At 36.0% G+C, this 22051-nt stretch overlaps 2 protein-coding genes and 1 pseudogene across 2 annotated transcripts; 2 read left to right on the forward strand and 1 right to left on the reverse strand.

The window, feature by feature from the left end:
* The first annotated feature begins 383 nt into the window (after positions 1-383).
* On the forward strand, positions 384-17530 carry LOC120203493 (annotated as a pseudogene).
* A 188-nt stretch (positions 17531-17718) lies between these two features.
* Positions 17719-20212, forward strand: LOC120203489 (pentatricopeptide repeat-containing protein At2g15980-like). The gene is given in 4 exon segments (XM_039203772.1): positions 17719-18617; positions 18620-18808; positions 18811-19267; positions 19350-20212. Coding segments are annotated over 3 exon segments (1464 nt in total). The 5' UTR covers positions 17719-17752; the 3' UTR covers positions 19221-19267; positions 19350-20212.
* On the reverse strand, positions 20047-20998 carry LOC120203495 (CASP-like protein 5C1). The gene is made up of 3 exons (XM_039203775.1): positions 20721-20998; positions 20481-20613; positions 20047-20416 (listed from the first exon to the last, which is right to left on the reverse strand). Exons 1-3 carry the CDS (start codon positions 20855-20857, stop codon positions 20222-20224), a joined length of 465 nt encoding a protein of 154 aa, XP_039059706.1. The 5' UTR covers positions 20858-20998; the 3' UTR covers positions 20047-20221.
* Positions 20999-22051: the final 1053 nt, after the last annotated feature.

Here is a 22051-nt window from a genome sequence, read left to right on the forward strand (position 1 = left end):
TGATTAAAATTCTTGATCCTAGTTCAGCCTTTCAACATTCCTAATAAGAACAAGGTGGACAAGATCATATATGAGGAACATAAACTAGAACACAATTTGCTCATAAAGAAACTGTCTTTAGGTCGGATTATGTAAAACCCGATCTACAAATACCATTTACAAAACCATGCAGCAATATCTGATTCAAAGCAAGAGAGAAAATGACTAGTTGTATGGTTTCATACAAGTGGCAGCATAGGAACCATAGGTAGCAGAGAGAAAGAACCCACATAATCTTGTTTTTGTAAAGATTGGTTAGAGATTGTTCTTCCAAATCACTGTTGGGGTTTTGGGTTTATCAGCCCAACTTCTTGGCCTTGTGCTCCTGAAAAAGAAAACAGACTTAGGTCTCTTGACAAATAAATCCCAGTTTCCTCTCCATCTTCTTCTCTTTCGTTTCTCTGTCATTTAAACAGGAAACCAGGGGGAGTGAAGAAGGGAAAGAGATGGAAGAAGAGGGAGTAGGGTTAGCATTAGCAAGAGCTACGGAGCTGAGATTGAAAATCAGCAACTGCATCACAAAAGCCGCCAAGCCTGTTTGCGAACAAAACCCACAAAACCATGAAAATGGTAGCATGAATGGAGACAAAGGCCTTAATTCTCATCAAAGTCTAGGTGGAGCGGATGAAGATGAAGAAACAACCGAGAGGCTTTTGGATATTCGAGATGCCCTTGAATCACTTGAATCCCAACTCCTTGCTTTACAGGTTTGTCACCCTCTCCCCATTCTGTTAAATATTAGTTTATGTTATAAACCCTAAGCCCTTGAAAAAAAACCCAGATTTTATTTCCATGTATGGATATGTATGCATGAGCATGTGTGAAACTAAAGAAAATTACCCATGGGATTTGTAGACATTAATTTTTTCATAATAATAATAATAATAATTATTAATATAATATATTATTATTATTTATTATTAAATATATATATATTACAAATTACATCAGAGGCCCAATCCAGTACATGCCCGATCAACCGGCCTAGTAAAACCCAAACCCTTTAGGGTTTGTAACATTTCAGCTAGGGTTTTCTAAACCCTAGCTTCCAGACGCCAACAACAGCCGCCCCAGCCAACGGTTCAGCTTCCAGCAGCCTCTGATAATTCCAATAGTCTCCAGCAGCAGCCGACGCCTCTACCAGGTGTTCCATCCCGCTGTAGCCACGACACCACTGCTTCAACCAACTGCTGCCAGATGCCTCAGCCATCTTCCACGACACTCTCCACGCGTCGATGTTCAAGGGTGACTCACTAAACTTCCCCCTCTGGACCGGTCTGAGCATGGCTCCGTGGTGGCTATAAAAGCCACCGGATCCTTCAAAACGAAAGACACAGCCACAGTAAGCAAACACAGAGCAAGAACAACAGAAAAGAACAGGAAAAAAAACAGAGAACCACGAGAGCAACTAAGAGAACAGAAGCTAAACGACACACAACAAATAAACCCACAACAGCAAATAAAGAAGAGAGAAGGGAACTTACCACCGAGGAGCCTCTACGAGCCACCAGAAACCGAAACGTTTAAGAAAAAGATCCTAGATCTACAACGATTGGTAAGAGTTTAGGTTAAAAAAACTTTAGATTCGGGTATAGAAAAATAGAGACTTCAATTTAAGGGGGGTTTTGTAATTTTCGGCCACCGGATACGGTGGTCGGCGGTGGTGCTGGCACCGGAGCAAGGCGGCCGACCGATTGCCTTCATCGGAGAAGGCAGAGAGAATTTTTATCTCTCTTTTTAGAGAGAAAAAGGAAAGAAGAAAATGAAAGGCGTAAAGCCATTCTCAGCCGATGAATGGGTATTTAAACCCCTCCCTGAACGACGTCGTTTTGGGGAGGGAGTATCTCTGTAATTACCATCAAGGGTAAAACCCTTTCCGTGACCTTTCTATATTTATATCTTTACATTTTGGTCACTAAAATCAATTATTGAGCCTTTCAATTTGGTATTTAAATTTTATTTTCTTTACATTTTAGTCTTACCCGTAATTATACATATTTACGGTAAATACCTAATTAGTCCCTGGTAATTTTAATAAATTTTATTTTAATCCCGTATATATTATTAAGGCTAAATTACACTGTAGGCCTCTGGATTTTATGATATTTTGAAGTAGAGTACTAAGTTTAAATATTCTACATTTTAACACTATATTTTTAATTTATTTTATTTTAATAATTATTTATTTACAATATTATTACTTTTATTTTTCAATTATTTCTTTAATTATTATTTTATTATTATCTTAGTCATATAAATATATATAATAAATAATATTTATTTATTTTATTTGTTTTCTATGAAATAAAAATCCTATTTATGAACTAGATATGTTTAATTTTATTTTATTATTATGTTTTAGTTATTTATTTATTTTTAAATATTGAAGGAAAGAGCTGTTTTAAAACAACTAGAAGCCATTTTCTAATATTTTTAAATAAATAAATATCTTACTATATTAAAATAATTTTTTATTATTATTTTTTTAATATCAAAAGAAAGAGCTGTCTTAAAGTACCTAGAAGCCCTTTCCTGATATTTCTAAATAAATAAATATGTTATTTAAATATATATATATATATATATATATATATATATATCGTTAAATTATAAATAACAGGATTATAAATTAAATATATCTTTGAATTTTAATAATAGAGACAATTTATAATTAAAAAGTACCAATTTTGGGCGTTGTAGGGGTGCTAATCCTTCCCTAAACGTAACCGACCACAAATCCCTTTTTATTATTAAAAAGAACGAATTTTTGGTTAAAACGCAGATCAGTTTATCTTTTAATCGATGTTTTCTTAAAAACTCTTTTAAATGATGATTTTTAGGTATTCGACCTACCTGACCCAAAAGGCCGATGGCGACTCCCAAATTATTTTAAAAAACCATTTACTCACATCACTTTTCCCGCCTAGTACAAAATTCGTGCCCAGACGAAAATCGGTTACGACAGCTTGGCGACTCCGCCTGGGGATTACTGTCAAACTTTAAAATCAATTGTAAATTGTCTCTATCAGTTAGAAATTAAAAATTCATATATTTAATTTTTAATTCTTTTCTTTCAAATTTTTTATTACTTTTTATTACTTTTTATTTTTTTATTTATTTTATTCAAGTATTAATTATTTTATTTGTCTGTTAGAGGTTTGAACATTTCTCCTCACACACAACACTTGCATTGCATAACATAAAGCTCTATAATTGAGTTTGTCCCTTTTAAGTGGGAGTGAAAGCGACATCTTCGTGAGAATTTATTCTCCGTGTTAGACCTAGCAAGTAACTTTCGGGGTTCATATGCTCTATGTCTTCGTGAGAATTTATTCTCCGTGTCAGTCATAGAGAAATGTGTCCCCTCGAATTGAACTCGATCCGCTTAAGTCTGTAATGGACTAGGATTGAGGGTTGACAGCCAAAGGGGGCATCAACAAGGACAGTTCGAGTACCTTTACTCCTAGAACTGAAAACCTGCATATAATAAACCCTAGAAACTCTCCCGATCTGAAACCATGCCGAAATTTTGTCAGTAGGTATACACAAAGGAGAAATAAGCTCTAGCTTTTAATTTATTTCCTTTTCTTTTTCCTGAATAAATGCATGCGAACTAGAAATCATGCGGTTAGGTTAAATTTTCCAAACAAAGCATGGAACTAGAAAGCATGAGGTTAAGATTTATACCTTGATAGATAGATTTTTTTTCCATTAGTTGGTACTAACTATTCTATTTTTTCTTATTTTTTCATGCATTGTTAAATTGCTCTAAACTTGTTTATATTGATTTCTTTTGTTTGCATTGCACGATCATGGCATAATCAAAAGGTGTTGACTTGAAAGACTGTTCATCAAATTGGAAAGAAATCGTAAATGGACAAAAAGTTTTATGATCAAACAAAATATGATGCGGCCAAAGAAAGACATCCTGAGGGAACTTCAAAGATAGAGGAGAGTTATGCACCTAAAGATCATGTGTCCATTAAGGAGCAAGAGGAGATACGAGAAATAAGAGAGCAGATGTCCAAGATGATGGATAGAATATCTGTTTTGGCCAAAAGAGAAGAGATTCCTGCACAGAAACAGAGAGAGCTCAATGAACTTAACCCTGCAATGTCAGATACGCAAGGGACTTCGGATCTTAACCAACGTGAGAAATTACAGACAGTCATCATTCGTATTCACAAGTCATCTGGAGATACCAAAGAAATGATGACAACTGTAAAAGCTCCTAGAGATGAGAAGAAATCATGCAATTTGAAATCGTCAAAGTTTAGTCTGCTCCCGACGTCTAAAACTCAGGTTCAATCCAAGACAAAAGGCGGTTCTAATGTTGATGCTATACCTATATCATATAAAGAGTTGTATGAAAAGTTACTTGAAGCACGAGAAGTGGCTCCATATTATATAAAACCATTCCAACCTCCGTATCCAAATTGGTATGACATCAACGTTCATTGTGAATGTGTCTTGCCTTTAAACGTCGAGTCCAAAGTCTTTTGGATCATGGAACCTTACAATTTATGGTAAATGATCGACCTAGTTTGGTAACCGAAGGTCCTGCTAGATTAATACCAAAAGTCTTCAAAGGTAGGAGTATCAGTAGGGGCGCCCAGAGAGAAGAAGATTTGCTGAGGTTTGAAGCTCAAATACGTCATTTGAAGATTGAAAATGATAAATTGAGCACCGAAATGGAAAGCATACAAGAAGATTTCCAGAAGGTCAGTCAAGCCTTTCAAAATGCTGGTATAGAGAACACCTCAGAAGAGTGGATAACAGGGGTCACCAAACTAAAGAAGAACTGTAACATACATGAAGGACGAGCCAAGAAGTTTTATCATAATTCGCGAGTTACGGAAGAAAGACGCAATGCATCTATCAGTGAATTAAAAAGATGTCAAGTCGAAAATCAAGTGTTGAATAGTGCTATGACCAACATGGAAGCATCATATCAGATCCATCAGCATGAGATTGATACTAAATTAGAAGCCACTATAGACAAGAACAAGACATTGAAGAAATGTTTAGATGATTATGGAGATCTTATACGAGAACTTTTTGAACACAAAGATTCTCTCACAAGAAAAAATGAACAACATTGTTTACAATTTCGAGAATTGACACAAAGGATGAAGGAAAAAGACAATGTCATGAATGAAGCTGCTGCTCAAGCAAACAATGTGGCTCATAAGCTGGTGGACTTAACTGGCTTCACGAGAGAATTAAAGCAGATGGATAACTCCACACCTGAGTATGAGTGGAAGTTAGTTTAGCTTTTAAGTGAAATAGAGAAATTAGGAGTGAAAGCTATTCCCTACATGTAAAAGTTTTGTTTGATGTACCAAAGCTTTTGTGTTCAATGAAATCTGTTCTAAGATGATCACTCTTGAGTAACACCTTTTCATACATGCATTTACATTTTGTATCTGTGCATTTTCATTTTGTATTCTTATTTTTTATATCTTTGAATTGCACATTTTGCATTTTTATTTTTGGCATTTATGCATTTTCGCATTTACATTACATTTTTTATTTAAAGTATTGTTATATACATTAAATATAAAAACATGTAAGTAATTAATGAAAGGTTTTGTAACAGTAAAACCAAGGTCATTCATTCATTTTACTTTACCATCATCATGAAAACAATGGAGCAATCGTATGAGGGACTACAAGATCAGTGGCCAGAACAATTGATAGGGTAACCTCAGAATATAAGGAAAGAAACATCAGATTCAGTACCAGATGGATCAAATCAAATTATTCAGTGTGTGGCATCTGATAAAATTGATAAAGAGCAACCATGCTGTCAGATTGAAGAGTCGAAAATGGTAAAACCCTTTGGGGCATCCCAATTGAACCCAAAGAATAGTCTTGTTCATTATTCACAATATGAGGAAAGAGTCAAGAGGACAGAGAAAGCAATCAGAAACATGAAAGATGTTAGTGCCCACCACAAAGAATTATAAGCAAGAGAGCTTAGCTTGGTTCCAGATTTGATTATTCCCCATGAATTCAAAATGCCTGATTTTGAGAAATATGATGGCACCAGTTGTCCCTTAATCCATTTGAGAATGTTTTGTAGAAAAATGGAATGATATTTGAGTTTTGATGATCTATTAATTCACTCTTTCCATGATAGCCTTATTGGCCCAGCAGTAGTCTGGTACAATCAGTTGACCCAAGAACAGATCAAGAGATGGGTAGATCTAGCTGATGCATTTTTGGGACAATATCGGTATGTTAAAGGCTTAACTCCAACACGTATGGATCTTCGAAGAGTAAAGAAGAAAACCAATGAAAGATTTCAAGAATATGCCTTAAGATGGAGAGGAGTGGCAGCACAAGTTCAACCACCCATGTTAGAAGAAGAGATATCACATATGTTTTGGGATTTCATTCCCGCTCCTTTCTACGAGTTAATGCAGGCAAATCCGACGAAGGAATTCAAGAATCTTATGACAAGTGGAGATTTAATTGAGAATGTAATTAGTGAAGGAAACTCAAAAGTCACATCCAATAGCCCGATTGATCAGAGAGCTAAAATTGATCATGTGAATGAGTTTCGCATCCAGAGTTCCCGCATTTGCAAAAGAAAAAGAGCAAGTAACTGTTCGAATCGACCAAAGAAAATCATGCGATCAAGAAAAACTTTGGAAGTGTTCCAAACTTCCATTTCAGACTTGTATCCTCATTTGGTTAAAGGTCAATACATCACACCAAGACCAACTAAAGTGACATCAAACCCTTCTGCTCATAGCTATGATCAAGATAATGTTTGTAATTTCCACTTGGGGGTAAAGGGGCATTCTACAGGCAATTATAGGCCACTGTTAAAAGAAATTGAGATGCTTGTTGAAAAAGGGGTTTTGACACAAAAAATGATCAAGAAATGGGGGGCGAATGAAGAAAAGAACCCTGATCCTATTACATACCCAACATTATAGGAATAATGAGGCATGATGCATAAACAAGTGGAAGTGCTATCTACCACTATAGTACTTTCTATTTTCAGCATCTTGTTTGAACTTGTTTTTTTTTGTTCCTTTCTCCACCTTTTGTGTAATAAATAAATGTGTATTGCTTTTATGGTTATGAGCATTGAGTTAATTTTGCAATCTTGCAGTTCTTTGAATATCAACTGGATTAAAAAGTTCTGCATGATTAGAGTTATAATCTTTGACAGAATATCAGGATTGAAAACCAGAAAAACAAGGACCATTGACCTTACCTCAGAAGAAATACACCCAAACACTATCCTATTACAAATATGAGATAGCCTACTCCTATTGAAAGGAATTACAAAAAGGCTTGGTATTTATATATAGGAGCGTACAACATGGGGCATCATTGGTGTATTACATTACAAAACCGACTAGAGTATTTTTCTATTGATAACGTTCGATGATGAACGTAATCTTCACAAATAGGTAAATCTAGTTTAAGTCAGTTGCTTGAGAATTGAATTCTAACAAAGAGATTTTCTGAATTCCACCAAAAACACCTAGACTATAACATGTTCTTCTTAACAAGCTTAAGAAATTGGATTTGAACACCATGTTATATTATTATACAATAAAGCTTGAGTTGTCCCTCTAGAGCAATTGGTTAATTGCCCTGGCTTTATGGATAATATTCAGTTAGTCTATTATACTATTATATGCAATAAAACTGTCCCTCTAGGGCAATTGGTTAATCGCCTCGGCTTTATGGATAAGTTTCGATTAACCTGATAAAGGTGATTATTATATACAATAAAGCTGAATACAGCTAGCCAAAATGGCAAATGTGTTAAGAGATGGACTAAGGGAGTTGTGAAACACCTGTTATAGTCAACTTCACACAAGCACTCAGAAATTTCATTTTTAGACCGATATTTTTGTACTACTTTGATTAGATGAGTCTAAATGAAAGATTCCAGAGAATTGAAATGGAAAGACTCTAGAAGGTCTAGTGATTGGCAATCCTAGTTGCGTCATTTTGTACGCATCTGGTTAAAATACCAAGTCCTCAAAGTGAGACATGTGATAAAATTCACAAAGAGCGAGAGATGAGTGACATCTTAAATAGATGTAACCATAGAAAATAGGAAGGCCATCTTGAAACCAAACCAAATATTGATACTTGTCAAAGAATTATAATTCTCAAACATTACAGAGTTGTTGATTCTTTTGATATTCTTTGAATTTATACTTATGATTTGATTTTATTGTGAACCTATGATAGGCAACATTCTACAAAATTCTTTCATTCTTCGATAAAGAAAGGAGGAAAAATATTTTCAAACAGGACAGTCTCAAATGGAGAAGGTCCTTGAAGTAAGTTGTTGCCTAATCTACCTATATTGTAGAAAAAGTGACGCCAGAATGATGAAACACTTCACATTTTTGAAGGCAAGTGGTCCAAAAAGCCAGAAAGTCTGGAGAATTAAACTTGTGACGATCTCCTGTGACATTATTAGCAATTCATCAAAACAATTATTATCATTTATCTCATGTTGAGGGCAATAAGCACCACCAGACAAATTATTTTCCCCAGCCATCAATCCTTGTTCTCTAGAAGATTACATCACAGAGTTATAAGTCCCATTAAGGTATATTATGGGAATGAACAAATCCACCATCTACACTCTGGTTATACTATGATACTGGTTCAAGTCTTGATGCATCATTGCTGCCTCTTCCATGCCGATTATTTTCCTTGTCAGGATTATATCCATTATGTCCTTCAGAAGATTGCTGAATTTGAAATTGAGAACTTATGGCATATAATAAGACATTGGAACAGATTCTACACTTGTATGCCGTACAGGATTCCAAAAGTTGAGATAACCAGTTTTACCATCAACTAAACCTTTCCATGGTTAGAGAAGAGTGGATATGGCAGTGTGTATTTTGGAGCAGCAGAAGAGACAGTCACTGTGGCAGTCATTGCAAGAAAATACACCAACAAAAATCCTCGAGTCCATCTTGATGATGTTTAATGCTTCCATTAAGATTGTTACACTGGATGCTACCGACAACAAGGTTGAATCCGCCAAATCTACTCATCAATTGCTCCAACCGATCATCATTCAGTTCTTGCACATTTGTTTTCAAAGGTATACCAAGACAGTAGAAGGCAACCTCTGCATCACTGATTCCAGAGAAAAGAGACAGGACATTGATACCACCGGGGAACATGTCTCTAGTAGATCCTCCTCATCGTGTATGGTTTTTAGGGAAACCTAGAAGCATTTCCACCTCATCAGGTTCAAGTGGAGCAACTTTATTCCTTCCAACCCATACTAGATTCCATTTTCGACATTCATCAAGAATATACTTATGGACACTCGAAGATGGCTCATCATCATAAGCTTCAAGAACCTTGCGGATCCTTTCTGTCAATTTGGCACTTCCTGTACATGTTTGTAAATATTTCAACATTGTTCGTGGATCCCAGGAAGGCCACCATTTTGTCAATGGAAAAGCATCATGTATAGTGCGTGGAGAAAACAAGATAAGAGGAAATATGTTCTCAATTTGCAGATTATTAATATAGCCCCTTTTCAGTGTAGCAGCATGAAAATGCTTCGAATCTACAAATTCTGGCTCTACATCGAATAAGTACTGTGATATTCCAGTCTAAACATTAACTGGAGAAAGTGCCACATTCTCGTAGTAGAAATAAGAAGACCCAATAGCATCTTCTGGAAGTGTTCTTTGAGTTATCTGATCTGGTTTGGTATGAACCCCAAAACCAATCATTAGATTTGAAAGATGAATTTGCTCATAGTAGAAATAAAGAGGCCCAATAGCATCTTCTGGAGGTGTTCTTTGAGTTATCTGATCTGGTTCGATAGGAACCCCAGAACCAATCATTGGAATTGAAAGATGAACTGCATGATCGTCTTCATTAAGAAGCTTCTTTTCAAGTTTCCTATACTTTTTCCTTTTCAAAAATCATAGCCCAAGTTTCGCCTTTGCTTGTAATTAGGGTAATTGCATAATGAATTCCTATCTTCTACTGAAAGAAGTGCGTCAGCAGCCTTAGCCATTTGAGCAGCACATATAAAATCTGTCAACTCTACAATTGATGAATCCGGACCACATCTCTCTATGGCTATTGAAGCCTCAGCATCTGAGTATCCCATTTTTGTCAAGTATAACAGTTTATTCTCCTCATCAGAATAAGAATTCAGGATTTCCTCGGTATCAGAAGAATTATCAAATATCTGTGAAATCATCCTGAAAGATCACTTCATAATCAGATGAGTTGTTATCAGAATCAACATGTTGCATGGGTGTGGATTTTTGATGAGCCTGTACCATTGTATATGTAGTCTTGCTATTGCATCAGATTACTGTTTGGATAAATTGGTTTCTCGCCCACCGAAAAGTATATTCCAGAAATAGCCTTCACTGAAAACAAGGTTCACTATGTCAGCCTGGAATGAATTACCAAGCAATTTATACTACTCTGTCTGACTAGACCCTTCCAGATACAGAAAATGATCACCTCATTCAGAAGACACATATCTCAGACATTTCTGTTAGAATGATTGAGTACTTCTTAAATTTGTGACAACATGATAAGAATTTCTCTAGTTACTTGACAATACTACTGTTTAGTGACACCAGAATGAGAGTATTCAAGATAAACAAATTTGGGACACGAATAAAGCTACAAGTACCTACAACAGTTCATTGTCAAAATTGGACCTCGTGGGGATCATGACATTTCAGTCAAACAGACATTGAGAGTGAATCAGACAAATCTAGAGGAACATCTTGAGGGCCCATTTCAATCAGAAATAGAATATTGGGGCATTCTTAGAGGCTCATCTCAACAAGAAGTAATGTTGAGCACACTTTTAACATCTGTATCAGCAAATGTTGGGGCATTTTAAAGGTTCCTTCAGACAAATCCATGTGGGGCATTTTGAAGGCTCAAATTAACAAGAAACGAATGCTGGGGCATGCTGAAAACCCTTTTCAAAATGAGGAATGTTGATGTATCTTGAATGTTTATATCAGCAAAATGTTGGGGCATGCTGAAGGCCCATATCATCATGTGTCAAGATCATTGACTTGAACAAATATTTCCAATAAGACATAAAGATATGAAGAATGAAAATGGTGAAACAGTAACAGTCGAGCTAACCATACATAATTGCTTCGTTCATCAGGCAGTTGCATTAGGGTCCTGTTGTTGAACAAATATCTACTCAGCAAGTATGGTTTCAAATACATAATCTTTTTAACCATGTGTCACATAACAATGTGTTCTTTATTAAGCTATACCATGGTTGCATGAATAAAGATGGTCCCCCAGGTAGACTACTCGATCCAGGGTTCAGATCCTGAAGATCTCAGCTTTGAATTTTGCATTATCCGTATCGGTGATGATTGGAAATATTTCTTTGAGATTCCTGGCAGTTAGTTTCAACCATAATGTTGGGATTATGAAGTTGTTTTTCACATCGGTTTTTGCTTACTTGATGACATTGAAAAGGGAGACTCGACTCACTTACATTACTGTTATTCCCGTTATTACTGGGATTATTATTGCTAGCCAATATGAACTGAGTTTTCATCTATTTTGGTTTTATCATGTGTGTTTCATCCCCAGCTGCAAGAATTCCACGGATATCTTTCTGTACATTGATCCTATAGCTGAAGTATTTCTACTTTTTACAATGCTCATTATGAAAGAAAGCATGATCAGTATCACATTTGCCTTTTCTATAGATGATATCAAGATTTGTTGGTATCTCCTATTCAATTCGACACCAGCATATTTTGTGAATTTGACCAACTTTTTGGTCATACCAACATTACACTTGAATCCCCACTGAGTTTTGTTCTCAAATGGTCTTGTGACATCATTCAAAAGCTTTGAACACTAGGCAAAGAGCTTCAATGATTGAGAAATCTTGGCAGAAGCCATAGAAAAGGATGAATGTGTTGTCAAATGTTTTACGAACATCTGAGCAGAAGCCACAGGAAAGGATGAATGCGCTGTCAAATGTTTTACGAACATCTGAGCAGAAGCCACAGGAAAGGATGAATGCGCTGTCAAATGTTTTACGAACCTGCTATTCTGATGCTAAACCAATGTTGTTATCATATGGTTTTCCTTTATTGATCCAAGATAAATTTTGTCTTCTTCAACCCCAAGATTAGAAATGAGATATGATGAAGATTTCTTTCCACAGTAGGAGAGATGAAATTTTAACAAAAAAACTAGTGGAGCCAACTAAGGTTGAACGACAGGTTGTTGTTAAGCATCTCTACATGATATGGTCCAAGTTGCCTTATTCGAGATCTGATTATATGTGGAGACATGAAAGGAATTGGAATAAATCTTCCTTGTGATATGTTTCAAGAGTTAAATTAGAACATACTCTACTATCCTAATTAATCCCTGCTGAGTCAAGCATATCTACATCTACACTCTTTAAAGATGATAGATTCTCTTTTCAAAGATGAAAGCTTTATTGGATTTCTACACAAGTCTAGACAAAGAAAGTCGGTGTTACCAAAGAAAATGGGGTATCAGGGTCATAATTTTGACTACGACAAGAGTTCCATAAATGAAACATTTCTGCTGAGACTTAAAGACACAAGTTGATCAGATGATTCTACAAAAATGCAAGCTTGATAGCATAAGTTTCTACACTGATATCCAGAGGTAACCCTGACAATAAATGATGAAGTGAAGAAAGACCAAGTTCACCATTTTGAAGTCAAATGAAGATTGCATCAACATTCATGCATTCATAAGAATATCATTTACACAATAGACAATACATTACATTGATACATCTGAGTGCATTTAAACATGAAGTTTTATAGATCTTCGGAAGAACAAGAAGATTCTTGGTAAAAAATACCTTACACGAAGAAGGTATTCAAAACCATAAATACAGGAATCATGCAAACATCTGAAGAAGAGATGGATGCAATCCACAAAAATGAGCATTATCTTGAGATTGGGGCATTTTACCCAATCAAAATGTTATTTTGAAAAATAATGAGAAAACGATTTCCCTAGTTTCTCATTCAATCTTTTCTAAAAATGAAATTGTTGAAAAGTAAGAAAACGATTTTCTTAGTTTTTTTACTTGGTAAACTATTTCCCACATCTGTAAGTCCTACAGTGCATGATGTTTCCAAAAAGTCTTCGGGAACTTTTTGATGTTGTTATTTTGAAAAATAATGAGAAAACGATTTCTATAGTTTCTCATTTTATCTTTTCTAAAATGAAATTATTGAAAAGTAAGAAAACGATTTCCTTAGTTTTTACTTATTAAACTATTTCCTACATCTGTAAGTCCTACAGTGCATGATGTTTCCAAAAAGCCTTCGGGAGCTTTTTGATGTTTTCAAAGCCTTAGGGTCATCTGTAAGTCCTATAGTGCATGATGTTTCCAAAAAGCCTTCGGGAGCTTTTTGATGTTTTCAAACCTTCGGGTCATCTGTAAGTCCTACAGTGCATGATGTTTCCAAAAAGCCTTCGGGAGCTTTTTGATGTTTTCAAAGCCTTAGGGTCATCTATAAGTCCTGCAGTGCATGATGTTTCCAAAAAGCCTTCGGGAGCTTTTTGATGTTTTCAAACCTTCGGGTCATTTGTAAGTCCTACAGTGCATGATGTTTCCAAAAAAGCCTTCGGGAGCTTTTTGATGTTTTCAAAAACCTTCGGGTCATCTGTAAGCCCTTCAGTGCATGATGTTTTCAAATATTTTCATCCTACTCAATAGAGGCCAAATGAAAAAATTATTGTCTTTTTTCGTCTTTACTATATTCTTGTTAACACAAGAATGAGCAAAGAGGGGCAGCTGTAGACATTAATTTTTTCATAATAATAATAATTATTATAATTATTATTAATATAATATATTATTATTATTATTTATTATTAAATATATATATATATATATATATTACAAATTACATCAGAGGCCCAATCTATTACAGGCCCGATCAACCGGCCCAGTAAAACCCAAACCCTTTAGGGTTTGTAACATTTCAGCTAGGGTTTTCTAAACCCTAGCTTCCAGACGCCAACAACAGCCGCCCCAGCTAACGGTTCAGCTTCCAGCCGCCTCTGATAATTCCAATAGTCTCCAGCAGCAGCCGACGCCTCTACCAGGTGTTCCATCCCGCTGTAGCCACGACACCACTACTTCAACCAACTGCTACCAGATGCCTCAACCATCTTCCACGACACCCACACAAGTCTCCAGAATGCCAGCTGCCCCTCCACGCGTCGATGTTCAAGGGTGACTCACTAAACTTCCCCCTCTGGACCGGTCTGAGCATGGCTCCGTGGTGGCTATAAAAGCCACCGGATCCTGCAAAACGAAAGACACAGCCACAGCAAGCAAACACAGAGCAAGAACAACAGAAAAGAACAGAAAAAAAAAACAGAGAACCACGAGAGCAACTAAGAGAACAGAAGCTAAACGACACACAACAAATAAACCCACAACAGCAAAGAAGAAGAGAAGGGAACTTACCACCGAGGAGCCTCTACGAGCCACCAGAAACCGAAACGTTTAAGAAAAAGATCCTAGATCTACAACGATTGGTAAGAGTTTAGGTTAAAAAAACTTTAGATTCGGGTATAGAAAAATAGAGACTTCAATTTAAGGGGGGTTTTGTAATTTCCGGCCACCGGATATGGTGGCCGGCGGTGGTGCTGGTGCCGGAGCAAGGCGGCCGGCCGATTGCCTTCATCGGAGAAGGCATAGAGAATTTTTATCTCTCTTTTTAGAGAGAAAAATGAAAGAAGAAAATGAAAGGCGTAAAGCCATTCTCAGCCGATGAATGGGTATTTAAACCCCTCCCCGAACGACGTCATTTTGGGGAGGGAGTATCTCTGTAATTACCATCAAGGGTAAAACCCTTTCCGTGACCTTTCTATGTTTATATCTTTACACTTTGGTCACTAAAATCAATTATTGAGCCTTTCAATTTGGTATTTAAATTTTATTTTCTTTACATTTTAGTCTTACCCGTAATTATACATATTTACGGTAAATACCTAATTAGTCCCTGGTAATTTTAATAAATTTTATTTTAATCCCGTATATATTATTAAGGCTAAATTACACTGTAGGCCTCTGGATTTTATGATATTTTGAAGTAGAGTACTAAGTTTAAATATTCTACATTTTAACACTATATTTTTAATTTATTTTATTTTAATAATTATTTATTTACAATATTATTGCTTTTATTTTTCAATTATTGCTTTAATTATTATTTTATTATTATCTTAGTCATATAAATATATATAATAAATAATATTTATTTATTTTATTTGTTTTCTATGAAATAAAAATCCTATTTATGAACTAGATATGTTTAATTTTATTTTATTATTATGTTTTAGTTATTTATTTATTTTTAAATATTGAAGGAAAGAGTTGTTTTAAAACAACTAGAAGCCCTTTTCTAATATTTTTAAATAAATAAATATATTACTATATTAAAACAATTTATTATTATTATTTTTTTAATATCAAAAGAAAGAGCTGTCTTAAAGTACCTAGAAGCCATTTTCTGATATTTCTAAATAAATAAATATGTTATTTAAATATATATATATATATATATATATATATATATATATTCTTTAAATTATAAATAACAGGATTATAAATTAAATATATCTTTGAATTTTAATAATAGAGACAATTTATAATTAAAAAGTACCAATTTTGGGGTTGTAGGAGTGCTAATCCTTCCTTAAACGTAACCGACCACGAATCCCTTTTTATTATTAAAAAGAACGAATTTTTGGTTAAAACGCAGATCAGTTTATCTTTTAATCGATGTTTTCTTTAAAACTCTTTTAAAGGATGGTTTTTAGGTATTCGACCTACCTGACCCAAAAGGCCGATGGCGACTCCCAAATTATTTTAAAAAACCATTTACTCACATCACTTTTCCCGCCTAGTACAAAATTCGTGCCCGGACGAAAACCGGTTACGACAGGATTCAATTTCAAGTCCTGATTTTTATGCTATGGAACTTAAGAACATATCTCTGGGATGAAGCTAAACTTTATATTCTTTCACAAGTCAGAAATGGTTGATGATTGTTTGAAATACATAGAAATTGGTCCAGTATTTTGTCTATTGGTTTCACTTTGATTCTTAGTTTAAGTTATACAAAATGGAAAGAAGATAGCTGGCTTTTCCTAATCATTCCAATTTCTGAAATTAGCATTTCCCATTTTCAAACATCATCAGCACCATTGCCATAGACATTGACTATCGGGTATCTTCAAGAAAACCCTAAAAACTCAACTTTGCAAAAGTGGTTGTTACTGGGTTTCTGTTTCTTTAGTAAGTCACTTGACACTCGATTATTTATCGACTACGAGTTTGTGACTGGTTAAAGTTTTAGGATTTAGAGAAAAACTTTGAGAAGCCAATTGCAATGTGAATAGTAGTATGGAAATCTCGGTGATGATCATTCTGTTTTTTCATGGCTGCACTGCACCCACTGATTTGTAAGTGGAGCACTAGGTCATTGTTGACTTAAAGATATGTAAGCTTAACCATTATAGACATTTCTGTGTGAAGTTACTTGAGGAATAATGAATTCAAAGCATTAGTTGTTAGTCTTTTCGTTTCGATCTATTCCGATTTACCGAACCATGCTCTGTAAATACCTTTGAATGCAAAGAAGGGTATCCCTTGAAACAGAGAGACGTTTGTGTTGATAACATGTTTTTCTTACAAAAAACGGTTTAGAAGTTTAGTTTTCTTTACTTAACAGAATCTGCAACACCAGCAAAGTTATGAAAAGGAAGTTGCCCTTGCTGAGATCGATTATAGCCGGAGAGTTGTCTTGGAGAAGCTCGAAGAATATCAAGGGAAGGACATCAAAGTGATTCTCGAGGCCTCTGCTTTCTTTATGAAACGGTGGTGAATAACCGTGACCTCCTCCTTCCCCCATATCCGAGTCGCCCCCATGATACTTGGTTCTGCATAACAGCTTGTTGTCACACTTACAGTTAACATACAAGTCTTTGCCAAATGGGATTTCCACCGGCGACCCTACGAATGAAGCAAAGAACCCTAAGCAACACGGCAAGCAAGACGAGTCCAAAAGCTCGAGGAAAGGATTCGGCCACTTCATAAGTTCAGCATTGAAGACCGTGCTTCCCCTTATTGGTGTAATGTACATATTAAGCTTGTCCAATTTCGTGCCGAACATCAGGAAACGTAATCATGTCAAGATTTATGTCATGAATCATCGACGTGCAACTGAAGAGAGGAATTCAAATGGTCTCTGTCCACCTGGGAAAGTCCTGGTAATGGACGGAGATCTCGATGCTTGGTGAAAGAGAGGATTGAAGTACCATCTGAGTCAGATTGTTGCCAAACCAGATGTAAATTATGGTTGTGGCTAATTTGATATTATTTCCAAATGTTGTGTATAAAACTACTTTTATTGTTAATTAGTTGCAATGAAGTTTTACTAATGGTTTTTCATTTCTAGAGATTTAAATTATAGTTGTGATTATTGTGATTACGAACCTAACGAATGTTATTATAGTCATTATAAATATTATAATCATATAATAATAATTTCGGATAACACATTATTGCGTTGTCGATAGTAGACTATTATTTAAATCCATGACAATTTCAGCTCTACAAATGCAACAGAAGAAGATTGCCCTGCTTTGCCAAAAGAACTTTCCTCTCTGCTCAATGGCTAACCAAATTCTTAAACCCCATGTCCTTTCCACAACTCCAAAACCCCTCCTTCCTCTCTCTTCCTTCTCCTCCTCCGCCTTCTCCACCACCTCTTCTCCGCCGTCCGATCAATCCGACCCAGTCTCCGCCGTCACTTCCATTCTCATCCATCATCGCTCCAAGTCCCGCTGGTCCACCGTCCTCACTCTCTTCCCCTCCGGTTTCACCCCTTCTCAGTTCTCCCAAATCACCCTCCAACTCAAAAATAATCCCCACCTTGCCCTCCGCTTCTTTCTCTTCACCAAACAAAATTCCCTCTGTCACCACAACCTCTCCTCCTATTCCACCATAATTCACATCCTCTCTCGTGCTCGACTCAAAACCCGTGCCCGGGAACTCATCCGACTCGCGATTCGGACCCCAGGTATTGAAAAGGAACCCACTCATTTTATACTATTTGAATCGTTAGTTAAAACTTATAATGAGTGCGGTTCTGCCCCGTTTGTTTTCGATTTGTTGGTAAAATCTTGTTTGCAAATGAAAAGGCTTGACGGGTCTATTGAGATTGTTAGAATGTTAATGTCTAGAGGTATTAGCCCCCAGGTTAGTACCTGTAATGCTTTGATTTCAGAGTTTTCGAAATTTCATGGAGCAAATAAGGGTTATGAGGTTTATAAAGAGGTTTTTGGAGTAGGTAATGCTGAGAGTGACTGTAATAAGAAAAGGGTTTTTAAGGTCCGGCCAAATGTGCATACTTTTAATGCTTTGATGCTCTGTTTTTATCACGAAGGGTTGTTGGACAAAGCGAGAGAGGTTTGGTGTGAAATGGAAAGCTTAGGATGTGCCCCAAATAGTTATAGTTATAGCGTTTTAGTGGCAGCTTTTGTGATGAAGGGAAGGTGAGAGAAGCAGAGGACTTATGGGCGGAAATTAAAGTTCAGGGATTAGAGCCTGATGTTGTGGCATACAATACGATGATCGGTGGATTATGTAAAAGTGGAGAGATTACGAGAGCTGAAGAGTTGTTCACAGAAATGGGATTGAATGGAATAAAGGCAACTTGTGTTACTTACGAAATCTTATTAATGGATATTGTAAAATTGCAGATATTGATTCGGCTATGTTGATATACAGGGATATGTGTAGGAAAGACTTTAGGCCACAGAGGTTAACTGTCGAACTGTTGATTAGAGGGATTTGTGATAAAGGTATGGTACTCAAAGCTTTTGAGATAATGAAAGCGGTAAGAGAATTTGGTGTTTGTCCGACAGGGACAAGTTACGAGCTTTTAGTAAAAGGTTTGTGTGCGGAGGGAAAGATAGAGGAAGCGCTAAAGCTTCAAGCAGAGATGGTGGGGAAAGGGTTCAAGCCGAATCTGGAGATATATAATTCTTTTATAGATGGTTATTTGAGACAGGGAAATGAGGAAATGGTAGCAATGTTGAGAAAGGAGGTTTTAGAGACTCAAAAAGGGGAGAATTAGAAGTCTACCATCTTACAAGTGGAAGCAGACCTGTTTGAATACTGATGGTAAGTTGTTCTTGAGATATGCGCTTCCTTTGTTAGATAGTGATTTTCTTAGCTTTAGTGAGATTCATTTTGGATAATGCAGGTCATTTGTTGAGAGAAATTTTGGTTTCATGTAAAAACGGATATCTTCCTACTTTGATGGAACTTGTATGTTAAATTCTTAGCAATGTGGCGATGAAGATGGAAGCAGGTCTGTGCTGCTATCGCGATTGAAGTAATAAAGCAGTTGATGGAGGTATTCGCAGCTTTATGATAGATACATGGTGTTGAGAGTGTGAGGCATCGGTTTGCGTCTCTTGTAGTTCTCTGAAATGTATCATTGATGCTGAGCTTTGTTTTATTTTTACAACAAGAACATAGAGATTTAAGCTCTTGTTTTGTTTCTGAAATTTGAAAAGATTAACTTGGAAGGGTAGACAGTCCTATTCTGCCAGAGTTCCAAAGAACCAAGTATATGTTCAATGGTTCATTTCCCGACATGGATCCGTTAAGTGGCTTGAAAATTGGTTAAATATACCATCTTTTACCTGATGTACCGGCTTTTGTAATCCACAGGGTATCTAAGCTCTAAATGCAGGCAAATCGGAGAATCCCTTCCCTGCTCGTGATGGAAAAGACCAAGCCGTTAAGCACTTCATTTTACGGTCCTAATCTGGCTCGAGTTTTTTTTTTGGTTTTTCCATCTCAGATCCATTTTCAACCCCATCAAAGGATCAGCATGGTAATCTGCTCTCAAAGCATAGGATACATGATTTAGTTAATTATAATCTTCACCATGGTACCAGACAGAGAATTCTAGATTTCAATATCTCCAATGTCCAAATTGTTCACTTTAGTTTGTGATTGTGTGATTCAATGTACAGTAGTGGCTCCAAAAAGCCTCTTAGTAATCTATATTTACCTTGAGATGCTACAATTATAGTGGAAAACCAACAAATTCCCAGACCTAGAGAATTACAAGGAGGGTAGTAACCAAAGATTGAGAAGAGCTGAAGCCAAAGACAGAAACCAAGTGAGAAATGCCATGGCAGCCGAGAGTTGATATCTACTGCAACATTTGGGAGCGCAAAAGGACCTGCCGGAGTTGAAAAGGAGATCCACGACGCTAGCCGTGGAACATGCCGCGGCTAGAGTCAGAACCGACAAAACCTGTCATCAAAACGTATTATCAGCTTTCACTCAGTCTAATAGCTTCCAGCAAACATAAGCTTACCCAATCTCCTGCAGCTATCATGACCAATACTCCAGGCTGACGAACAGGACATTTAACCAGAACAGAGAACCCATCCACCAATGCCAATGTAAAACTCCAGGGAATAACCAGCCCCATGATTGTTACCAAATAGCTGAAAATGTTAACAGCAACATCCACCGGAACGAAAAGTCCGATCATTGCTCGATCTGAAGCAACAACTACAGCAGAACAGATCGAAATAAAACAGCAGAGACATACCAGAAAGCAGTGTAGCTATAGAACTCGACTCCCAAAGACATGAAGAGAAGAGAAGCACAAGCAAAAAGGGTCTGTCCTAATCTCAAAGAACAGCCAACACTAGTGCCCAAAGATCCAGGTACCCCATCCATCGCCATTTTGCATTCTTCCCTTTTCTTAGTTTAAATCGACGAAACCACGAATGTTCCTTCCCTTATAAAGAGAGAACAAAGATTTTTTTTTTCTTTTGGGAAAAATAAGTAACCGCCTTGAAGTTTGGATTTACCATACCGTGAGAGTGGTACATTATTTTAGACAAGCATGTATTGTTTGTTTCCACCACCATTCTTATTCTATAGTCGGCAGGAAAATGGAAGCATCATGAGATGGGGCCTAAAAGCAACCACTTTACCAACTCCAATAATATTAGGATATCACAAAGATGTGGAAATTTCCTCATGAAAATAGCGTGCATAGGACTGAAGGAACAAGGATAAGCCTGTTCTTTTAAAGGGTAGAACTGTGGACTTTCCACGTGTAATAGCCTTATTTATTAGTGGGAAATATGATACCCATCTGTAAACAATCAGTGGTAAAAGTATTCTGGTTATTCTTTAAAGATTCAGGTTAAATATGATACCCATATGTAATGTAAACGTTTAATATTAAAATGTTGAGAGTTATCTTTGAATAAATATTGTCTTATATTTATTTTAGATTAATTAAAAAAAAACAAGTGTTAAGGTTAACATTTAACATCCCATTCTTTTATCATCCGATCTAGTTATGTCGTGAGAACTGTTGATGAGAATAAATGAATCGTTATAGTTATAGATGGTTCACTTCTCTTGTTTTGAATAAAAATTATAACCAATGATAAAAATATTAATATTAGTGTTAGACATAAAGTTATAATTATCTGTAAGTTAATAGGTTAAGTCGATATGACCAACCAAAAGTAATTTTAACTCTGGTAGATCATATAATTGATCAAAGATATGTCGAAAAAAACACATCTTCCCAAAAGATATAAGGTGTTAAAATTCTCTCTCCAGAGATAAAAAAATTGTTCCTCAAGTTTTTCAAAAATCCTAAATTGCAGAGGATGCATACCAAAATATAGATTGAAATTATATGACATACCATTAAACTCAAGTTTTATTTTTCTGAGATTCTCAATCCATCTTCAAGTCCCCAATAAAAGAGAAAACTCATTAAAATTTTCTGAACGAGTAAATGCAGGGACTGGAAAGGTGAAATGGAAAAGCAGGAAAGCATCCAATTTTCATTTATTAGCACTAAAATTGTCTGATCAAGGTGCTATCACTTTCAATTATAAAACACTAATGAGT

Source organism: Hibiscus syriacus, unplaced genomic scaffold (assembly GCF_006381635.1).
Source record: "Hibiscus syriacus cultivar Baekdansim isolate YM2019G1 unplaced genomic scaffold, ASM638163v2 tig00009942_pilon, whole genome shotgun sequence".
NCBI lineage: Eukaryota > Viridiplantae > Streptophyta > Magnoliopsida > Malvales > Malvaceae > Hibiscus > Hibiscus syriacus.